The sequence below is a fragment of the Aristolochia californica genome, unplaced genomic scaffold, assembly GCF_029961685.1.
Source record: "Aristolochia californica isolate CCGP_79_NKW_82.1479 unplaced genomic scaffold, dmAriCali1.0.hap1 SCAF_15, whole genome shotgun sequence".
In the NCBI taxonomy this organism is placed as follows: Eukaryota; Viridiplantae; Streptophyta; class Magnoliopsida; order Piperales; family Aristolochiaceae; genus Aristolochia; species Aristolochia californica.
Window position 1 is genome coordinate 20,340,965 of NW_027181826.1, and position 18,690 is coordinate 20,359,654.

At 38.1% G+C, this 18,690-nt stretch overlaps 3 protein-coding genes across 10 annotated transcripts; 2 read left to right on the forward strand and 1 right to left on the reverse strand.

Moving 5' to 3' along the window:
• The first annotated feature begins 513 nt into the window (after positions 1 to 513).
• LOC137952270 (DNA-damage-repair/toleration protein DRT111, chloroplastic-like) lies at positions 514 to 5,058 on the forward strand. 4 transcript variants are annotated; one of them, XM_068799385.1, is made up of 4 exons: positions 514 to 563; positions 978 to 1,031; positions 2,251 to 3,155; positions 4,508 to 5,058. In XM_068799385.1, the coding sequence occupies exons 3-4, from the start codon at positions 2,304 to 2,306 to the stop codon at positions 4,802 to 4,804; spliced, it is 1,149 nt and encodes a 382-aa protein (XP_068655486.1). In that variant the 5' UTR covers positions 514 to 563; positions 978 to 1,031; positions 2,251 to 2,303; the 3' UTR covers positions 4,805 to 5,058. The 4 variants fall into 4 exon arrangements, with proteins under 4 accessions (XP_068655486.1, XP_068655487.1, XP_068655485.1 ...); XM_068799386.1 differs by lacking the exon at positions 514 to 563 and adding an exon at positions 624 to 718 and having other exon boundaries at positions 2,230 to 3,155; XM_068799384.1 differs by lacking the exon at positions 514 to 563 and adding an exon at positions 624 to 718.
• A 999-nt stretch (positions 5,059 to 6,057) lies between these two features.
• On the forward strand, positions 6,058 to 13,131 carry LOC137951429 (uncharacterized). 5 transcript variants are annotated; one of them, XM_068798079.1, is made up of 14 exons: positions 6,058 to 6,331; positions 6,728 to 6,823; positions 6,947 to 7,045; positions 7,190 to 7,308; positions 7,509 to 7,667; positions 7,856 to 8,080; positions 8,326 to 8,403; positions 8,756 to 9,087; positions 9,185 to 9,295; positions 9,737 to 10,227; positions 10,340 to 10,508; positions 11,664 to 11,903; positions 11,983 to 12,117; positions 12,626 to 13,131. In XM_068798079.1, the coding sequence occupies exons 4-14, from the start codon at positions 7,191 to 7,193 to the stop codon at positions 12,764 to 12,766; spliced, it is 2,199 nt and encodes a 732-aa protein (XP_068654180.1). In that variant the 5' UTR covers positions 6,058 to 6,331; positions 6,728 to 6,823; positions 6,947 to 7,045; position 7,190; the 3' UTR covers positions 12,767 to 13,131. The 5 variants fall into 5 exon arrangements, with proteins under 5 accessions (XP_068654180.1, XP_068654179.1, XP_068654182.1 ...); XM_068798078.1 differs by having other exon boundaries at positions 6,815 to 7,045; XM_068798081.1 differs by lacking the exon at positions 6,728 to 6,823.
• Positions 13,132 to 14,171: 1,040 nt separating this feature from the next.
• Positions 14,172 to 15,378, reverse strand: LOC137951210 (BES1/BZR1 homolog protein 4-like). The gene is made up of 3 exons (XM_068797795.1): positions 15,133 to 15,378; positions 14,684 to 14,737; positions 14,172 to 14,633 (listed from the first exon to the last, which is right to left on the reverse strand). The coding sequence occupies exons 1-3, from the start codon at positions 15,376 to 15,378 to the stop codon at positions 14,172 to 14,174; spliced, it is 762 nt and encodes a 253-aa protein (XP_068653896.1).
• Between the last annotated feature and the right edge of the window lie 3,312 nt (positions 15,379 to 18,690).

An 18,690-nucleotide genomic window follows, 5' to 3' on the forward strand; every position in this document is an offset into this window, starting at 1 on the left:
ACTGACAGGAACTCTTGGAACTAAGGCCAAAGGAGAATGAATAAGAAGCGACTGATCAAAACTGTTAATCTGTGGTAGCAAATGGAGTCCTTTTTCTGGACATCCTCATAGCAGGTCAAAGCCTAATGGCTTTACTCTTCAAATTCTTTAATGAATCCAACACTCGATCACCCACCAATATAAACAATTAAGTAAATGACCCCGTTGCCCAAAAACTTCTTTTTTGGTTAAGCTATTCATTATATGATTAGCACTAATAATCCATCTACGGTATTCCAAATGATCTCCACGTATCCTTGATCTCATAAAAAAATTGAAACACTAAGGGTTCATTTGAAACTCCTAGAAAAGAAAAAAAAAAAAAGAATTTGATTATTATTATTTTTTAAAATAATTAGTAAAAAATAGATAATGATTAAATTTTCGTTTTTAAAGTAGTAATAGTAAAATTTTATTTTATTTTATTTTATTTTATTTTTCGTGGGTACCAAACAGACCGTAGCGGAAGAGTTCGGAGCTCATAGGGCACCTCTCGCGCACGTCTCACCTTCTTCAATCTTCAGGTAACGCCGCTTGACTGTTGTTTACTATCTGCAGTATTCTGCCTCTGTCGGTAACTCTTCCAATTCTTTTTTCGTCCTCCTCTGGTTTTTTCTACGTCTCAGCTTCTTCCGTTTCCTTCCTTCGCTCTGTTAGGGAAGATATGTTGAAGGATCAGGTTCTTCTTCTTATTTTTCTCTTCTTTTTTCCTCTCTATTTTCTTTTCTCCTTCTTTTCAACATTGAAATGAATGAATCTTCAATGTCATGCTGGTGAACTTTTTTGGCTCTCTATGGGTTTCTCTATTTCTGATATTTGTTGCTTTATTAATTTTATTTGTTTTTTTCTCTTCCTCTCTCTCTGAAAAACGGTTTCTCTGTTTCAGTCCTGTTGAATATTTTTTAAAATAGGGTTTTAACCTTTTTCTTATTTTTCAGCGATCTTAATGTTTTGGAAGAGGCATCGTGAAGACGGATGTTGAAGGTTATCAGGTTCTTCTTCTTCCTCTCTCCTTTCTTTAGATGTTGAAATGAATGTTCAATTTCATGCGGGCGCACTATTTTTTCTGTCTCTGCATGAAATTGGCTCTGAGTGAGTGAAAATTAGCTTGAAGTTCTGTTATTGCTGCTTTATCAATTTTATTCTATTTGTTTTCTTCATCTATCTCTGGAAAAGGGTTTCTCTGTCTCAGTCCCGTTATTTTATAAAATAGGATTGCATGCTAAGTCAAAGTAGAATCATTTATTGGTGTATATTTTGAAAGAAATAGTTTTCATTCGGTGTTAAAGAACGAGTAGTAGTGACAGTAGAAAATCTTGCGTATAACATTAACAACTCAAATAACCTTTTAAGTGTCAGCATTGCAACGAAACAAATTCATAATCAAGAGCAAAATATAAAAAAATTTATCTGTTAATGAGAAAAGATCCCTCCACCAATTACAGAAAAAGAACGCATAGCAATAGGAAAATCCAATAGGCATTACTGAGATGAAGAAGAAAACAATAGAATACAAGGATTAACAATGATTTAATACTGGATATGCAGCACATTATAATTTCCTGTCATAAAAAAAATCGGTGCATTAACACAGTAATAAGCTTCTTATTGCCTAGGTTAAGAGTAAAAATGAAACTAAGAGTGACATTATCCACATGTTTTATTTATGTTTAAGGCTGCATAATCTTTAAACGTTCCAACCACAAGCACAACTTCACAATAAAAGATGCCCACCTTTTCTGTATCAAATGCCTAAAACTTCCTAAACACTGTAGGCAAATAACCAACGCTTACATAAACACCTAATAACAATACCACAAACAAATCCTTATAAATATGTTCAAACCATAATCCACTGACAATATACAAGTGCATTCAACCAGCAGAAATAGAGTTGCATAAACCCTTCCATTAAAACTCTACCATAAATTGGGTATGTGTTGTTACCCTTTACTTTCTTCTTGAGCTCTTTGCCGAGGTTCCAGTTTGATTGATTCATCTAGTACTTCATTGGATTCAATAACTTTGTTCCTTTATTAGCTTTTTGAGAGGTTTGAATTTCGTTTTGGGTATTGATTTGAGCTAAAAGCGAACTTGTTGATTATTCTTCTCTATAGATTCATATTGCCTTCTTCTTCGTTTTTAGTCTCTTTCTCATTTTTTTCTGTGCTTAATTTGACTTCCTATAAGCCATCTGTGAAATCTATATAGTAGTAGCTAGTTGAAGACCTCAGCATTAAACGAGTTGTGGAAGGACAGAAAAAATGCTAGGCGGGTTATATGGTGATCTACCTCCGCCATCCTCAACCGAGGAGGAGCGGAGCAGCAATTCATGGTCGAGTAGTGCGAAAATGGCTCCATCCACATTGCGAAAGCCTGCTGTTTTTGCCCCTCCTCCATCTGTTTTAAAATCTCAACAATCGCAAAGCAAGCCCAAGCCCTCAGTTACCTCTCAAGCGAAAGTCAGTAGCTCGTCCCCTTTGCCATCCATGTTACCTGATGAAGGTGCTAAGAGCCCTTCATTTCAGCCTGCACTCATGGGCGTGACATCAACTGTTATCGAAGAGTATGACCCTGCAAGGCCTAACGACTATGAGGACTACAGAAGGGAGAGAAAGCGCCGAGCCCAGGAGGCAGAGATGAGGAGGGAGTTAGAGAGAAGGCGACAGGAAGAGGAGGAGAGGGAGAGGGAGAGGGAGAGGAGGGAACACGAAGCAGCAGAAAGAGAGAAGGAGAGGGATCTGAATATATCAGGGGAAGAAGCTTGGAAACGGAGAGCTGCGATGACCGGGAACTTGGCTGGAGCAGTCCCAAGATCACCTTCTCCACCTTCTAATGGAGATGGTTTTACTATTGGGAAATCTGGTCTGAGTGGATTAGGTGTTGGGGCTGGTGGACATATGACTGCAGCACAAAGAATGATGGCAAAGATGGGATGGAAGGAGGGACAAGGGCTTGGGAAGCAAGAGCAGGGCATTACAACTCCTTTGATGGCTAAAAAGACAGATAGACGGGCTGGGGTGATTGTTAATGCTAGTGAATCCAGAGCAGAGAAGAAGGTGAAGAGTGTCAGCTTCAATGCTTCTCCCACTCGTGTTCTTCTTCTTCGTAATATGGTAAGAGAATTTATATTGAAATGTTAATACTGCTTTTTTTTCTCTTAAAAAAAATAAAAAAATAATGCTTTCTTTGCCTTTGTGGCTATTATTTGATAGCTTGATGTTCTCTTCAATTCTCATGTTTTGTGAACACAATCTTCTTTGACATGCTTACCTGACAACCCGCAGATCTTTCGGTATAATTTGCATTGGTTTATGAAATGAGCACTAATATGAAGCTGATGTTTTGTTGCATTACATGGAGATTGCTGCTTTCTCCTCAGCTTGTAGGGAAAAATAACAAACTTGAGAGGATTTAAGAAGAAGAAAGAGGGAAGTTTGAGAAGAAGAGAGAGGGAAGAGAAGCAGTAGTATGCTGTGGTAAGGGCTCAAAACATTTGAGCCCTGCTCGTATCCTTTCACTTTTGACATAGTTGGACAAAATTGCTCCTACTTACAAAAACTCTTATAACTCATAGAATGCATATCAGAATTAGATGAAACTTGAACAAATACGTGTTTCTGACAAGTAGCCTATTATGCTGCAATTTGATGAGACAAATATGTGGTTGAGAAATGACCAAAGTACCCTTGTATTGGTATTTTAATACTCCCCCCAAGTTGGAGAGTAAATGTCAAACAAACCCATCTTGTCACAAAACATCAAATGCTCACTCCTTCCAAGAGGTTTTGTAAACACATCTCCAAGTTGGTCTAATAACTTTGCATATGGAGTAACTAGCTTCCCTTGCATAACTTCATCTCTAATGAAATAACAATCAACTTCTATGTGTTTATTTCTCTTATGGAAAATTACATTAGTTGCTATAAAAATAACAACCAGATTGTCACACTTCATAATTATTTCATCATTATAGGCTCTGAAATATGAAATGAAAACTCAATAAGAACCAACTTCACCTACAACTTACTAACTGTGTGAACCATTGTCCTATACTTGGCCTTCGCACTTGGATCCTGCCAATATAGTCTGTTTCTTGATAATATTCTTGCCATTCAAAAAAAAACAAAAACAAAAGTGAGTTAGAAGTTTCACTTGAGCTAAGAAAGAAGATCCTCGGCAGCATCTCGCTGTGGGATCTTCTCTTCCCCTTTGATTTTTTTAGCTTTTTGTTTTTGTTTAGTTGCTGCCTCACCTTGTTACCTCCTCACTCCCCTGGAAGCTTCTTCAATGGATTCTTCCTTTTCTCACTGTTGTTGAAAAGAAAAAAAAATCACTTGAGATCTGTGACTGTGCTCTAATACCATTATTCTCTGTGGTTCTTTAGCTATATTCTTTTCTTTTTCAAAAAGCTGGTAAACCCTGATGCTGTATATGGAAACATTCTTGATTTCAACGAAACCTGCAGGTGGGCCCTGGAGAGGTGGATGATGAGCTCGAAGATGAAGTTGCTTCAGAGTGTGCCAAGTATGGGACAGTGACACGAGTTTTGATATTTGAGATCACAGAGCCAGATTTTCCTTCTGAGGAAGCAGTGAGAATATTTGTGGAGTTTGAGAGACCAGAGGAGACGACGAAGGCGTTGGTGGATCTGGAGGGCAGGTTTTTTGGTGGGAGGGTGGTGCGTGCCACTTTCTATGATGTGGAGAGGTTTGGGAAGAATGAGTTGGCTCCTTTGCCAGGAGAAGTCCCTGGATTCACTTAAAGAAGATGTGTAATATGGAAACTCAATACTGGGGAACTCATTTCTGCATCAATGAGAAGTTTAATTATAATTTCCAACTGTCATCCCTGTATAACGGCCACATTGATCTACCGATTATTTGATCTATTATGCGTTGAACCAATGGTGGGTGTGACGTTTCGGGTTTCGGTATTGGAACTTTCCAAAATGTACCATGTAACAGATGTTACGTTACACGGTATTTAGGGTGAATTTTCTTTTCTTGTTTTGTCGGATGTCAGATGTCGGATAGATCTTTGCTCGATATAATTAATCTTGATGAAATAATTTTTATATCCAAAGATCCATTATTTATTATTCCCACCTCCTATAAATACTTAAATATTTAAATCCCTTTGATTAAAATAATGGGTTATGATAATCAAATGAATTTTTTTATATTTAAAAAATATCATCACTAAAAATAATAAATATTATTTCTAGTATTTTTATTTATTAATTTTTAATAAGGGTTAAAAGCAATTTTAATAATTTTTAATTATTAATTAATTATCAACGCATCTATCCAGCATTTTATAATTATATTTGAATATATTTTAATAAAGACATTTTGATTATTTCTAATTATTCGATTTAGTGGATTCTGTTATAATGTATGACCCACCATGGTGCACGAATTGGTGAGACCCACCATGAGGACGTGGGATACTAAGAAGAGTCCTCACCCAAGCTAGCAGAGTTAAGAACATAAGTTGAAATGAGTTAGAAGACTTGAAGATCAAGTGAGACCCACAAAGATACAACGAGTTGGAATCTTATCAATATGAGTTAGAATATTATAAATAGAGGTGTTGTAATTCGGAATTAAAAAAATTCTACAATTCTCTATCTTTATTTGGGCACACCTTTCTCTCTTCCCTTGCTCGGAATATTGAAAAAATGATCCTAAATTCAACAGATTCCATTAGACAAAGGGTTAAAATAAATAGCTTTATTATTTAATAGATCTTTAAATAAAATTCACTTAATAACTCTTTGAATTTAGATATTTTATAAAAGCATGTTTTAGTTATTTTAATAATTATTTTTTCTTAAAAACCTTGAAAATCTGGAAAGGTTAAAATAGCAATATCTGAAACTTCTTGTTACCGGATTCTCCTGTCGGATTTCGGGTTTGGATTCACTTACGATCCGATTCAGGAACCGACTGATAACTCTTTTTAACAGGAAACTTGTCGTGCGTGTCCGGAGTTCGGAATCCGGTTCACTCTAAAGACAAGCTGATCTAAGCCCCGATTCTGTAACAGCAGACACACAGGCGTGTATGTAAGGATTCGATTGCAGACACACAGGCGTGTATGTAAGGATTCGATTGGAGCTTCGCAGGAGAAGCCTTCCGTTTTCTTCGAAGCGGTGCTTTCGGTTCGTTGTGTAAACTGTGAAGTTTGCTTTCCGTATCGAAAACCCTATTCTTCTCTTCCTCGGACGAATCTGCTGGGACATTATGAGGGTAATTTGAATTGAGTAGCAGAGGAAGGTTTGAAGCAAGTATGCGACTTTTCTCTTCTTTTGATTCTGCAAAGTTTACTTTGTCGGATTTTATTCTCGAAGTTGGTTAAATTGAAAGCGAATTATTAGAATTATTTGTTTTGACCAAGGAACTATTTTAATCTTTTTAAACTTTTATTTGAAAATTGAAAAGATAGGTTGATTATGTGACATTAGATGTTGTTGATTTCGGAGTTATTTTGTTCCCGACTAGAAACGCCCAGGGATTACAAGTAATATAAGGCACTTGTATTCCTGCACCAGAAGTCCTCATGTGCCTTAGTTGTTGTTGCTTTTGTTGTTACTACTACTGCTATTACTGACATTATTATTATCGTTGTTATTATTACTACTACTATTATAGCTTATTGAATTTTTGTTTTTGTTCCATTTCAGAGTGTGCCTACCGTGAATTTTAGCTCTTCACTTTCTGTCGGTATTGGCTGTGTCATTATAAGTTGCTGTTTTTTTTTTTTCTCTCAGGCAGATGAGGTAAACTTGCTCGGGATCAAATTATTTACTCTATGTCTCTGTGGTAGCCAGAACCATCAAATTAATAGAGTAGAGTAGACCTAGATGTAGATGGAGTTGTAATCGTATGTATATCTTATCCAGAACGAGATGAGAGCAGTTTGAAGAAGCTTTTTGTATCCAATATGCTCTTATGTTGATTACAAATAGTCACTGACGAGGTTTAGGCTGCGGAAATTTAAAGTAAGTTGCTTTAACTGTTTACGTTTAATTATTTCAAAATTGAATGTTTCATTATCCCACATTATAGTTTGTTGCCAGAAGAATGGTTATGATGTGTTCTTCACCTAATTATTTTTGTACTTCTTAATCTTGTGTATTTAACAGCATGCCACGTAAAGTAAATTATGGAGTTGATTATGACAACTACTATGATGACTATGATGATTATAATGATTATGGGGATTATGATGGTGATGACTATGGCTATGAAGGAGAAGAACAAAGTAAGTTTCAAGTTCTGCATATTTATTCATGTTTTTGCCATGAAATTTTAATGTATATCACTTTCCATACTCCTCCCGCACAATTATTTGGTCACTATTTTCAGCTTTCTTAGTAGTCAACATGTTAATTGATGCATATGCATGGGTACTTGAAAATAATATCATCTTATTTTATTTTCATTTTTTTATTGTCTCAATAGAGGAACCATCTCACTCTGTCGAGGCAATGTCTAGGCCTGGTGTCTGGCGCTGTTCTATTTGCACATATGATAATGAAGAGAGGTTAGCTTCTTGTGATATATGTGGAGCTATTCGTGACACGTCAGTCACAATCCATGATAGTGCTGATGATAAAAAAGGTAATCATATATATGTGTGTGTGTGTGTGTGTGTAGTGGTGTATAGAAATTCTCTTTACTTTTTTAGTGGAAAACCTGATACTTATGCTCAATTATTTTTATTGCATTGGTGTGTTGACCTCTTTTCTGATTCATATATCTGTAAGCATCTCATCTGGGCAGTTATATAGTGAAGCTGTTTCATGCAGTTGTTGATATGTCCAGGGGTTCGGGGGCATCAGTCATGGCCAAGTCTCTTTTTGCTTCTCAGCCTCGTGAGACGCCCAAAATTACTGGAATCTCTCAGCAGCTTAGGGATGATTTTCTGAGCAAAGGCGCAAATAGTTCCCAATGGACTGGAAAAGTTTATGGACATTTCTATGATTTTCATAAAGCCTTTATGGGTCCCCATAGCAAACAAAATATCCATATAGGTCTGCAAATAACATATGATGTGCATCTGGGAAAAAATATGACCTTTATACTCCTAAGTACTTCCATTTCACTAATAAATTACTCCCGTGCTTCTTTAATTTTTTTTTCTATATTCTTTCTGTAATGTATGAATTATCTACATGAAGTCTATAGTTTTCCATGTCCTCTTGAAGTCTATTTGCCAGTTTTAAGTTGATGCTATTGCATTATTCTGGGTCTAAACATTGCCTCTTAATTGGACCAGCTCCTTTCAAGTTTGATATACCCTCACCTGATGATTTGGTTTCTACTGCAAAGCTTGCACCCAGAAAGAACTTAAAAGGTATGTCCTTATGCTCAGCATATGCTTTTCTTCTTCTTCCTCTCTCTCTCTCTCTCTCTCTCTCTGAGCTACTGTTGTTTGCTCTGGCCATGTAAAAGGGTTCAAGCTCTCTTTATATCCTTTGGAATTGGTCAACGTTTTCATTTTTAACTGAAACTGTAGTGCAAAACTTAATAGAATCAGTAGTTAGAAATTTTAAAACAATGACTTTGTGGACCTGTCTCGATGTAGTAGATATGTTTACTATATTTTTCATATTCATTAGCAGATCTGAACCAAGATTTTGATTTATCCTCTCAGCTCAAGTTTTTGATTTAAAACATAATTTTGGTTGCTTCTTTTTTTTCTTCAGCCGGATCTGTACAGCTGACACCACCAAAAGCTCCGAGCACTGACCAAAGGAAAGGGAAAGTTGCAAGCAGTAACGAAACACTAGAAAATTCATCTGTATGTTCACAAAAAGTTGCCCAGCCTGGCAAGGATGCTGCCAATAGTTCTTCCTCTAAAAAGGATAAAATACAGTCTCCAAGTAATGGTTGGGCCAATCTGAGTTTAAGTCACAAGATTAATCCTTCAACTCTAAAGACTATAAAGAAACCTATTTTACAAGCTGACTACAAGCCAGAGAAGTGGATGCTTCTTGACCAGGGAAAAGATGCTGTAACACAATTGAGTCTAGCAATTGTAAGCCATTCATGCAATTTAGTGATGAGTTCAACACTTTATTATCCATGTGGGCTTCGTTACATTCTTATTTAATGTTTTTACAATCTTATAATAGGTTGGCCATGTTGATTCTGGAAAATCAACTTTATCTGGGAGACTTCTACATGTATCTGGCCGAGTTTCTAAAAAAGAAATGCACAAAAATGAGAAAGAATCCAAGTTAAAGGTGTGGTATCTTTTCAACAATTATATTGTGGCACCCTAATATGCTACTCTCATGCATTGTATTCTTCTACATGTATTAATTGTTTGTGCAAATCTAGACACTGTTGATTCAATCAGCTGACACTTACCAGTGTCTTTAGTTCAAATATCTCAGTATGACCTATTCATGCAGTGCTCTTAAAATAAAGTGCAGAAAAGTTAGTGTAAGTGGTGGTTTGTATTAACTGATGCATTGCGAGTATTTGACTCTCTCATTTGACAGGGTGTTTTGCGTCTTTGTTCATCATTGTAATGGATTACAAAATCAATGATTAGGATTAATGTATGTATTTTACTTCTATTATGCAGTTCCCATGCTGCTAAATGTTATTGTACTTCTCTGCGTGTAATTTGTTTGGAAGTTCTTTTAAAGTTTTGTAGTTTGTTCTTATATCTGCTTCAGGGTAAGGGCTCATTTATGTATGCATGGGCCCTAGATGAGAGCACCGAGGAAAGGGAACGAGGTATAACCATGACAGTAGCTGTCGCTTATTTTAACACGCATGAGTACCATGTGGTCCTACTGGACTCCCCTGGACACAAAGATTTTGTTCCAAATATGATATCTGGTGCCACACAAGCAGATGCTGCTATACTTGTTGTGGATGCATCAATTGGCTCATTTGAAGCTGGTATGGGAGGAAATGGAAGAGGTCAGACTAAGGAACATGCACAGCTTATCAGAAGCTTTGGAGTTGAACAACTTATAGTTGCTGTTAACAAGATGGATGCAGTAGAATATTCCCAGGAAAGATTTGATTTCATAAAATTGCAACTTGGAACATTCCTCCGTACTTGTGGTTTCAAGGAATCATTCGTAGCATGGGTACCACTGAGTGCAATGGAAAATCAGAACTTGGTTGTACCTCCTACTGATACTCGGTTATTGTCTTGGTAATTGCTCTTATTGGCCTTTCAATTTTCGTAGTTCATTAGTTGAGAAGCCTTCTCAATTCATTACTTTATTATTTCTCTGTATTCTAAGAACTCACAATGATGAACACAGGTTTAGGGGACATCCTCTTCTAGATGCCATTGATTCTCTTCAACCACCTGTGAGGGACATATCTAAACCATTACGTATGCCAATATGTGATGTCCTCAAGTTGCAGTCAACAGGGCAGTTAACAGCCACTGGAAAATTAGAGACGGGAGCTATTAAAGCTGGTTTAAAGGTGTGGATGCTTTCTGTACATTTTCGCTTTGGGGCAAAAGCTTGTTTTTTTGCACTTTGCATAGACAAATGATTATATGGTTGCCAGAAAGTTTTGGTTAGACTGAGACTCTGAACCTTAGGAACTTTCAAGTTACCTATCTCCTATGGAACTATAGTTTGTATACTCTAGATTGTCAATCTAGGATAGAACATTTGGATTGTAAAAAAAAAGTCTTGAGATGGGGGATTATTCAGTCCCAAAATTTCGGTAACTTTATGATAATTGCTGTTGCATTGGCACATACAAATGGTTTTAGGAACTTTAGATATCCCATTGGCAACATGCTTGTGTACAGGCATTGCCAATACTGACAACCATTTTTTAATAGATTTTAGCAGAAATTTTTTGGTTAATTTGCAAGATTTTCTTTAGCATAAAGGTTTGATATCTCTAGAGGTGCCTCCTAGACTTGTTAATTGTTGATTGGTTTACCAACCTCATTTGAGGAAGGATCCTGGATTAACTTCATGCTTCACAGATTTTATATCTGTTTGTGAATCATTGAGATTATCAAGTAGGAGCAGTTATTTTGTACAGTCCAGATAATTGACTAATTTGGATTTTTCATATTTGAGGTTATTTTGGCAAATGGGTAATAGTCAGCATTCTTGGCAAGAGTTAGAACTCCCAGCATTTTCTTGTAGCTTGCTTTTCTTGGCAAGAGGTAGAGCTCTGAGCATTTTCTTGTTGGGAGTTCCTGCTTGCTCCACCTGAAGCTGTTTCCTGGCCTTGTACAATTTTCATATTAGTTACTTCATTTCCTGATGTTTCTTTAGTAAATCCCAGGATCCTAGCATCCTTTTCTAGTGATTCAAATTTTGGATATCTTCAATCTGTTATCACTTGTTTTCCTCTTATTTCATCAAATAAACATTGGTTGTTGCTAAAAGGAAACAAGAATGACTAGGCAAATCAAACTGTAGCCACAGTCTTCCCTTATTGTTTTATTTTCCCCTTATTTCTTCTTCTTCTGCTACTTATTTATCTTCTTCCTTTTCTTATTTATCTTCTTGTTCTTCTTGTTTATCTTCTTCTAATTCTTATGTATCTTCTTTTTACTTCTTATTTCTTCTTATAGCTCTGTAATTGTTACTGGATTGCCTATGGATACAGGTTTTGGTGATGCCCTTGGGAGATATAGCGACTGTTCGCTCCATAGAATGGGATTCTCACGTTTGCTCGATAGCTAGAGCTGGTGATAGTGTATCTGTAGTTCTGCAAGGAATTGATGAAAGTCGAGTAACTACAGGGGGAGTTTTGTGTCACCCAGATTTCCCTGTGGCTGTGGCAACACATTTAGAGTTGAAAGTCATTATTTTGGATGTCGCGACACCAATTTTAATTGGTTCCCAGGTTGATTTTTAAAGTTTCTCTATTTCGTTTTTTTTTTTTTTTCCTTGGCACTGTTTACATTAAAGATATACATGAACAGGTGGAGTTTCATATACACCACGCTAAAGAGGCAGGAAGAGTGGTGAAGATTTTGTCAATTCTAGATCCAAAAACAGGAAGACCTTCAAAGAGGACACCACGTTGTCTGCTAGCAAAACAAAGTGCAGTGATCGAGGTAAGGCATCATGGCAATGAGATTGATTTTTTAAATACACCTAATTAGTCTTGTGATTCTGTGATTTGGTTCCCCAGTCCACACCCTAGTTACCTCATAATTGGTTGCATGGCTTCCTGAACAATATATTGAATTGGTAATTTTACTCGAAGCAAATGCTTACCACTACTTTTCCTTCTATTGGTTTCTTTAGTCATCCTGGTGCCATTCACATAAGGCGACAACCCGTATTCATAGTAATCGACTTGAATACAGTTTAAGTTAATTGACTAATGTTTTACTCGAAAAACCAAGTTCTCTCTACCAGATGTTATACCTGACACAACCTTTACTGAGATTGAGTAACCGCTGATACTAGCAGAGTTTAAAAAACTTCCATTTCTCCTGGAGCTGTTTTTTTCTCCCATTCTGTAGTACCTCTTTTAAGATTTTTTTACGAGACTTGGAATTGTAGCAGGTCTTCAGCATATTACCAATCTAAATCGTTTTCAATTTCTTTATTGTGCAGGTTACTCTTGACAGGCCTGTCTGTGTAGAACAATTTTCCAACTGTCGAGGTCTTGGAAGAGCCTTTCTACGAGCTTCAGGAAATACTGTTGCCGTGGGTATTGTGAACAAAACAATTCAACATCAAGATTTGCCTCAGTAGAGACCTGCCAAATCTTTGCAGAAGCCAATCAAATACAAACTTCTAAGACAGGCGTGTAAACACTTAACAAAGAGAACTGCATGGATCACTTCAGGAAATTCATCGTAAAGAGCTCTTTTATGTCTATCGGGAAACATGCTCCAACGTCTAATGGACTCTCTTCGTCATCTTCTTGTGACCTTGAGGATGAGATTTGGCGCTGGCAAATTTTTGTAATTTTAGAAGGCACGGTTTTGCGCTGCAGTGACATTTTTTCGAATAATATTTTTTGCATAGCTATGACAAATTGGCCATCTGTATAATTTCTTCCTTGACCTAAGCTTCAGAGAAGCGGGTTTCCTCTTGCGCAATACTTTCATATGATAGTTTAGCCCACTGGTCCCGTCTCCTGCTTAAATCGCTGTTCCTGAATTTTCTTCCATTCCTTGAAACTGGTGGGGGTCCTCAACAGGCAGAAGATATGTTTTGTACGAGCTTTTTAGCTACAACTAACACAACGGAATTACTCAGCAACTAGGGTTTTTAGGACCCTTTGGACTGAAAGTTTTTTCATTGGACCGCACATGCCGTTCCCCTGATTCACCCCAAATACCGATGATGAACCAACTCAACTCCGGTGATTCGATTTGGTTTCTCAAGTTTTCGAACTGGTTCTTGACTTGGCTCGGAACACCGAAATCTAAATTCATTCTCAGACATGCAAGAACAGAATAAAAAAAAAGGCATTACTGATGCATGGAACTGGAAACAACTGTGGGCATAGATTGGGTTAAGTCGGCTCTTTTACCAATCTATCTTGCCCTGCAAACCCAACTCAAGTTTGTCCTCACAAAAATTTATGCTAAGCAATTAATAAGCATCATGCAGCATTATTAGTTTATAAAATTAAGCAGTTAGTCTCTTAAGTGACTAATCAAAATACTAGTGGATTCCCACGTTTAGATGACCGGCTACATCTTCTCCTGAAAGACGGGTAGGGGGGAGGGGGGGCTTCCGTCCTCTTCTCGTCGGGCTTTCCTGTGCTCGTAGTTTTCCACTCAAGGGTGAAGAAGTCACATCTAAGCGTGGATTTCAGTATTGGATACTAGATCAGGATCATAAACATTTTGAATTGATTACAATAAAATTGCTTTAGTTCCTACTAATTTTACGTAAAAGAAGGCTCCCAGTATGAACTGAAACCTTTCACTATATTCTAAGCAAAATAATTATCGTTAGCTTACTCTTTTCTATTCATTACGTACCGAATTTTGTACTTGCAAGTGAAATTTCATCGCCAAAATGGATAACGAAGGGAAACTATGAGCATCTACCCATGACAAAAAGAGGAGAGCAAAAATCGATTGAGCGCCTTACCGTCCCTTCTCTAAAGATGCGCCGCGGGGTTGCTTTCCTTCAGGCTTTACTACCTCTGCGGCGAACCAATTGGAGTGTTCTGATTTGACGCTCTAGCCTCCTGCAAGTACGCCTTCTGATGCTGACCCGATATCATCACCAAGGCGCCACCTGAGACCCCGTGCTGCGCGCTATAATACGCCGAGTTGAGTTGCCGTGTTCCCGTCCCGCCAAGCAGGTACGCCGCCACTTCGTCCCCCGTGGAAAGCGCCAGCGAGAGGTCACGCTCCGGCGCTGGCACTGCCATTCTGTTGTTGGACGATGAAGCGGCCACGTCGAAGCGGCGGCCGGACGCTGCCGCCGCGGCATCGCTTGATGATGGGGACGTGTGCTGAATGAAATTGGTCTGCCGAGGGGACGCGGTGGTCGAGCAGTCGCCTCCGCCAACGCCGCCGATGCCGAAGCTACTGCTCGCAGTTGTGGGGCCCGGGGGGCAGTAGCCGCAGGCCGGGCAGCGATGCACTACTGGTCCCTGCAGAAAAGATAAAGATTTGCATAATGCCTCTGCCTCAAGTACCTCACCTGCTCCTCTCCCTTGGAAAGCGGAGACTTCACGTCTCTCCGACTATTAATCGGCTGTCCAGGATAGTTCAGAAATTTAAAAAACAATCCGAATAAAAAATATATATCTATAGTAGCTATATTACAGTGTAGATTCCAATAAATGTAAACAGGCGATTTTCATTTTAAATTTCTTTCATTTTGGTTTCGAATAGAAGAAAAAGAATTCTCAGAAACTGCAGGCAATTATCTGCGGCTATTTTGAATGGATGTGTAGCTGCCAAGCTTTTCACTTCCTTGTTTCAGCTATTAGGCAGAATCGAATTTCAAGAAGTGTATGTATTTGAAGCTATTACAGATGCAGAAAAAGATATGGAAGAAAAAGCGGCATATTCAAGATGAACAAACAGCAATGGAGGGGGTGGAGGAGTTGGGCTTCCCCTCCAATGGAGTTTTGAGAGCGTGCATACCTTAGTGCGGTATGTTGTACCGTCTGACTCGATGACCCAGCCGGCTTCTCCGGCGAGGTGCCGTAACACATCATTGATGTCTGCTCTAGGGGGAAGATTGTACCCACCGTGTTTCCTCAGTCCATGGAAGATTTTAGTAGTGATGGCTCGTCTCTTCCTCTCTCTCAGCTTCGTCTTCTCCTTGTCGCTCGCACTTCGGCCCTTCTCATCAGCTGATCCTCCTTCTGCGTTGTTCGATCTCTTCATCTCCAAAAATAATAGCTACTCCCGGCGCTTCCCCTAATGAGTCTTATCGGTAGGGTATAATCCAGACGAGGGAGCAGTTCTGAAGTTGTTTTGAAATTTAAAAATATTTTACTTCTGGAACTCTTATTGGTTTTTTGCAAAGAAGAATAACCTTCTATTCCTCCTTTTTGTCTTCGAGAATCAAATCATCAAAAGGGTCAGAAGCTCTTTCTGATAATCCATTTCGCGTTTCTTCTGGTTTCTTCTGGTTGCTGGATGGTACAAGCCTTTTTGACCGTACGAAGTTTTCTTTTCCTCCCAACTTTTTACAGTATCATTTTCAGTTTTCCATAATTAAAAATATTATGCACAAGTGAGAGGAAAAAAGGATCAGCTGAAAATCCTAAATCAATGTTTCATTAAAAGGTAATAAAATTTCAAATGTCAAGCAATTAAACAAACAGAAATGCCAACTAGTCCTTTCTCATCCTGATTCATGTCTCTAGGCAGGCGAAGATGGAAGTCTCGCGTGACACTAGAGGGTGGCTAAAGAAATCATCACGAAAACGACGACAGAAGATGAATCGAAAAGAGTTCAGTTGACAACGGCGGCGTAAGAGATCAAAAAGTACGTGAACAGAAACATGAGCCGCGTGAAACGCAACATGTAGTTATATCATTACTGTATTTCCAGACAAATAATTCATGAAATCCTCTACAGAAATGGTCCCGACCGATCTTCTAAAAGATTCAATAAGGCGTGTACAATTTGGTTGATTCGCTATGAGTTTGCACTCACGCTATGTATTTCCTGACGACAAAACAAACATTTCTTATTTCTCACTGGTTGGCCAAAGCGCAGAAGCTGCAGGGACCGTGAGCACGCGGTGCATTTATAACTCTGAGTTTCATTAAGTATCTAAAAACGAAATTCCGAAATATCAAATCCAGCAGAGTAGATCAGTAGACTACACGAACGATACGAATCAAACAGTTTTATATCACAGCACTCCAAACTTCATTAACTTCCTGAAAAACTGAAACTTCGAAACATCAAATCCAACAGAGTAGACTTCGGACACGATCACTTCAACTCAAAGAGACTAACACGGCCAAAAACAGACTTTTTTTCTTTTCACCAAATTAGTTCCACAGTAGCTTGAATCAATTTTCACACCAGGATCTTACGTATCGGAAATCCGTATATTCCACAGCCGACAATCAAGTTAAAGCAACAGTCGAATATTAAGAATGAACTGAACATATCAATTATCGACAAGAATTAAAAATTTAAGATAGATCAAAAATTCGGAAAAAGGAGTTGGGAGTTCAAAACCTTCACAGATGGCGAGACGCGTTTCGGTTCCCAAGGTGAGAGCCTCGATCAGGTCGCTGTTTAAATGTTGATCGGAAGGTTGCAATCATGGAGGAAGAAACGAAGATCCGGAGCGTTTCCCGAGACGAATGTAAACAGAAACGATTGGTATCTGAACAAGGAGCCTGGAGAATATCTCTGGTACAGGAACTGGCAGACGAGAATGCCGATCGATGACCGTAGACTGTAGAGCCTCTCTGCAGTCTGCGACTATGCAGGATGCACACCGCTCCAAGGTGTGAAACCGCAAATGACGGACCGTGACTCATTATGGGAGAGTTATCGCGGGAACTTGAAAAGATTTTTAATGAAAATTAAATTAATTACGTAAATTAAAATTTTTCACTTTTATTTTAGATTTTATGACAAGACCGAACCTGCTATAGATTAGACCGGGTTCAATTCTAGGTTAGATTGGGTTCAATTAGACCACCTTTTTTTTTATTTCTTATGTATATTATTTTATTAAAGTTAAATATAAATCGATTTTCCCTTTTCTACGTATATAATTATCATAGCTATTAATCTTCTCTTTTATAAGTTTTTTCATTAATTCTTTGTAAATACATATTCAACTTAATTGAATTAACTCGTCTAGTTCAAGTTTAGACCAGATCAAGTAGACAGGTATTCATGTTTTGAGCCAAAAATCGTTTTCAATATGTGAAAATCGGGAACTTACCTGACCTATCTGGTCTTATTTTGATAACACTGCTTTAAACATCGGTATGAGCTAATTAGTTGCTCCATACGACCAGTTAACTAGGCCAATTCCCTTAGGCCCCATTAGTGACCTTGGTTGAAATTTTATATCTTAGGAAAATAAAGAGATGCTTTTATTGGGATATATATTTCCAAGAAACATTGGGTATAAAATCCTATTAGTGACTTACTAGGAAATTATATGAATTTTTTTAATATGGATAGAGAATAAGAATTTTAATAGAAAAATCATTTTGTGCCTTCATTTCACCCACCCTATAGTGTTTTCTATATTCGAAAAAAGGTTAGTTTTCGCATTCAACACCCTTCGTACTATTTCTAAATGTTTTCATATTATAAGTAACCTTATCGAGAGAAGAAAAGGACTATTACCTGTATTGAGGATGACAAGAGACAACATTGAGAGGAAGAAACAACCTCGGGATAAGACAGTCTCGCAGTGTCTAAAGAGAAAGGTTAATGTCGCAACATTGATGAGAAAACCTGTATGGAGAGGAAGACTAGAGTCGCGAAAGAATTAAGTCGAACAAAAATGAGGTTAACTTGACTTTTTCCCACTAGTGATTTTTCGACCTATCATAACTTGGAAACCTTATTACCTAGAAAATGATTCAATTTTTCATATAAGAGTTTTTAGACATAAATATATTTCTTGGAAATAGGGGGCACTAATGATTCTGGGAAACACATTTTTACCTATAAATGATTTTCTAGTATTTCTTAGAAAAGGCACCAACATGGCTTTAATTTTAAATATTTATCTCACCTTCCTTTTTTTTCAAAGAAAATTTAAATTTAAATATTAATTATAGAGCGAGTTAGTTGGAATCTGCTAAGTAAATACTTATTTTAAGAGTGATTCGAGGAACTAGCTTAGGGGGGTAAGTGCACATGACTCAGGACATGATCTTCATGCGCATTACGCAGTTCATGTCCTGATGTCGTTAGGGAGCGTCGAAATTCATGTCATGTACATGAAGATACATGACTCAAGAGTTCATGTCTCAAGAGTAACGGGCGAAAAGTGTTTTCCGCCCGATTTTGAGAATCATCTACATGACTCTCGCGCGGGCTGTCTCTCGGGGCTCTCTCTGCCGCACACCCTCTCTGCCATTTCATTCCCACAACCCTCTCTCGGTGTTGCCGCAACCCTCTCTCGTTCCCGCAGCCCTTTGTCGGTGTTGTCCGCCGCCGTCGCCGTTGCCTACTAGCCCGTCCCCGTCGCCATCGTCGTT

Bases quoted from the DNA above. Each gene is read 5' to 3' on its own strand.
- LOC137952270 (XM_068799385.1), top strand. From the start codon at position 2,304: ATGCTAGGCGGGTTATATGGTGATCTACCTCCGCCATCCTCAACCGAG. The intron at 3,156-4,507 runs GTAAGAGAATTT...CGAAACCTGCAG, and splicing joins TTCTTCTTCTTCGTAATATG to GTGGGCCCTGGAGAGGTGGA.
- LOC137951429 (XM_068798079.1), top strand. From the start codon at position 7,191: ATGCCACGTAAAGTAAATTATGGAGTTGATTATGACAACTACTATGAT. The intron at 9,296-9,736 runs GTGTGGTATCTT...TATCTGCTTCAG, and splicing joins AGAAAGAATCCAAGTTAAAG to GGTAAGGGCTCATTTATGTA. The intron at 10,509-11,663 runs GTGTGGATGCTT...CTATGGATACAG, and splicing joins CTATTAAAGCTGGTTTAAAG to GTTTTGGTGATGCCCTTGGG.
- LOC137951210 (XM_068797795.1), bottom strand. From the start codon at position 15,378: ATGAAGAGATCGAACAACGCAGAAGGAGGATCAGCTGATGAGAAGGGC. The intron at 14,738-15,132 runs GTATGCACGCTC...TATCCTGGACAG, and splicing joins GTACAACATACCGCACTAAG to CCGATTAATAGTCGGAGAGA. The intron at 14,634-14,683 runs GTGAGGTACTTG...TCTTTTCTGCAG, and splicing joins TTTCCAAGGGAGAGGAGCAG to GGACCAGTAGTGCATCGCTG.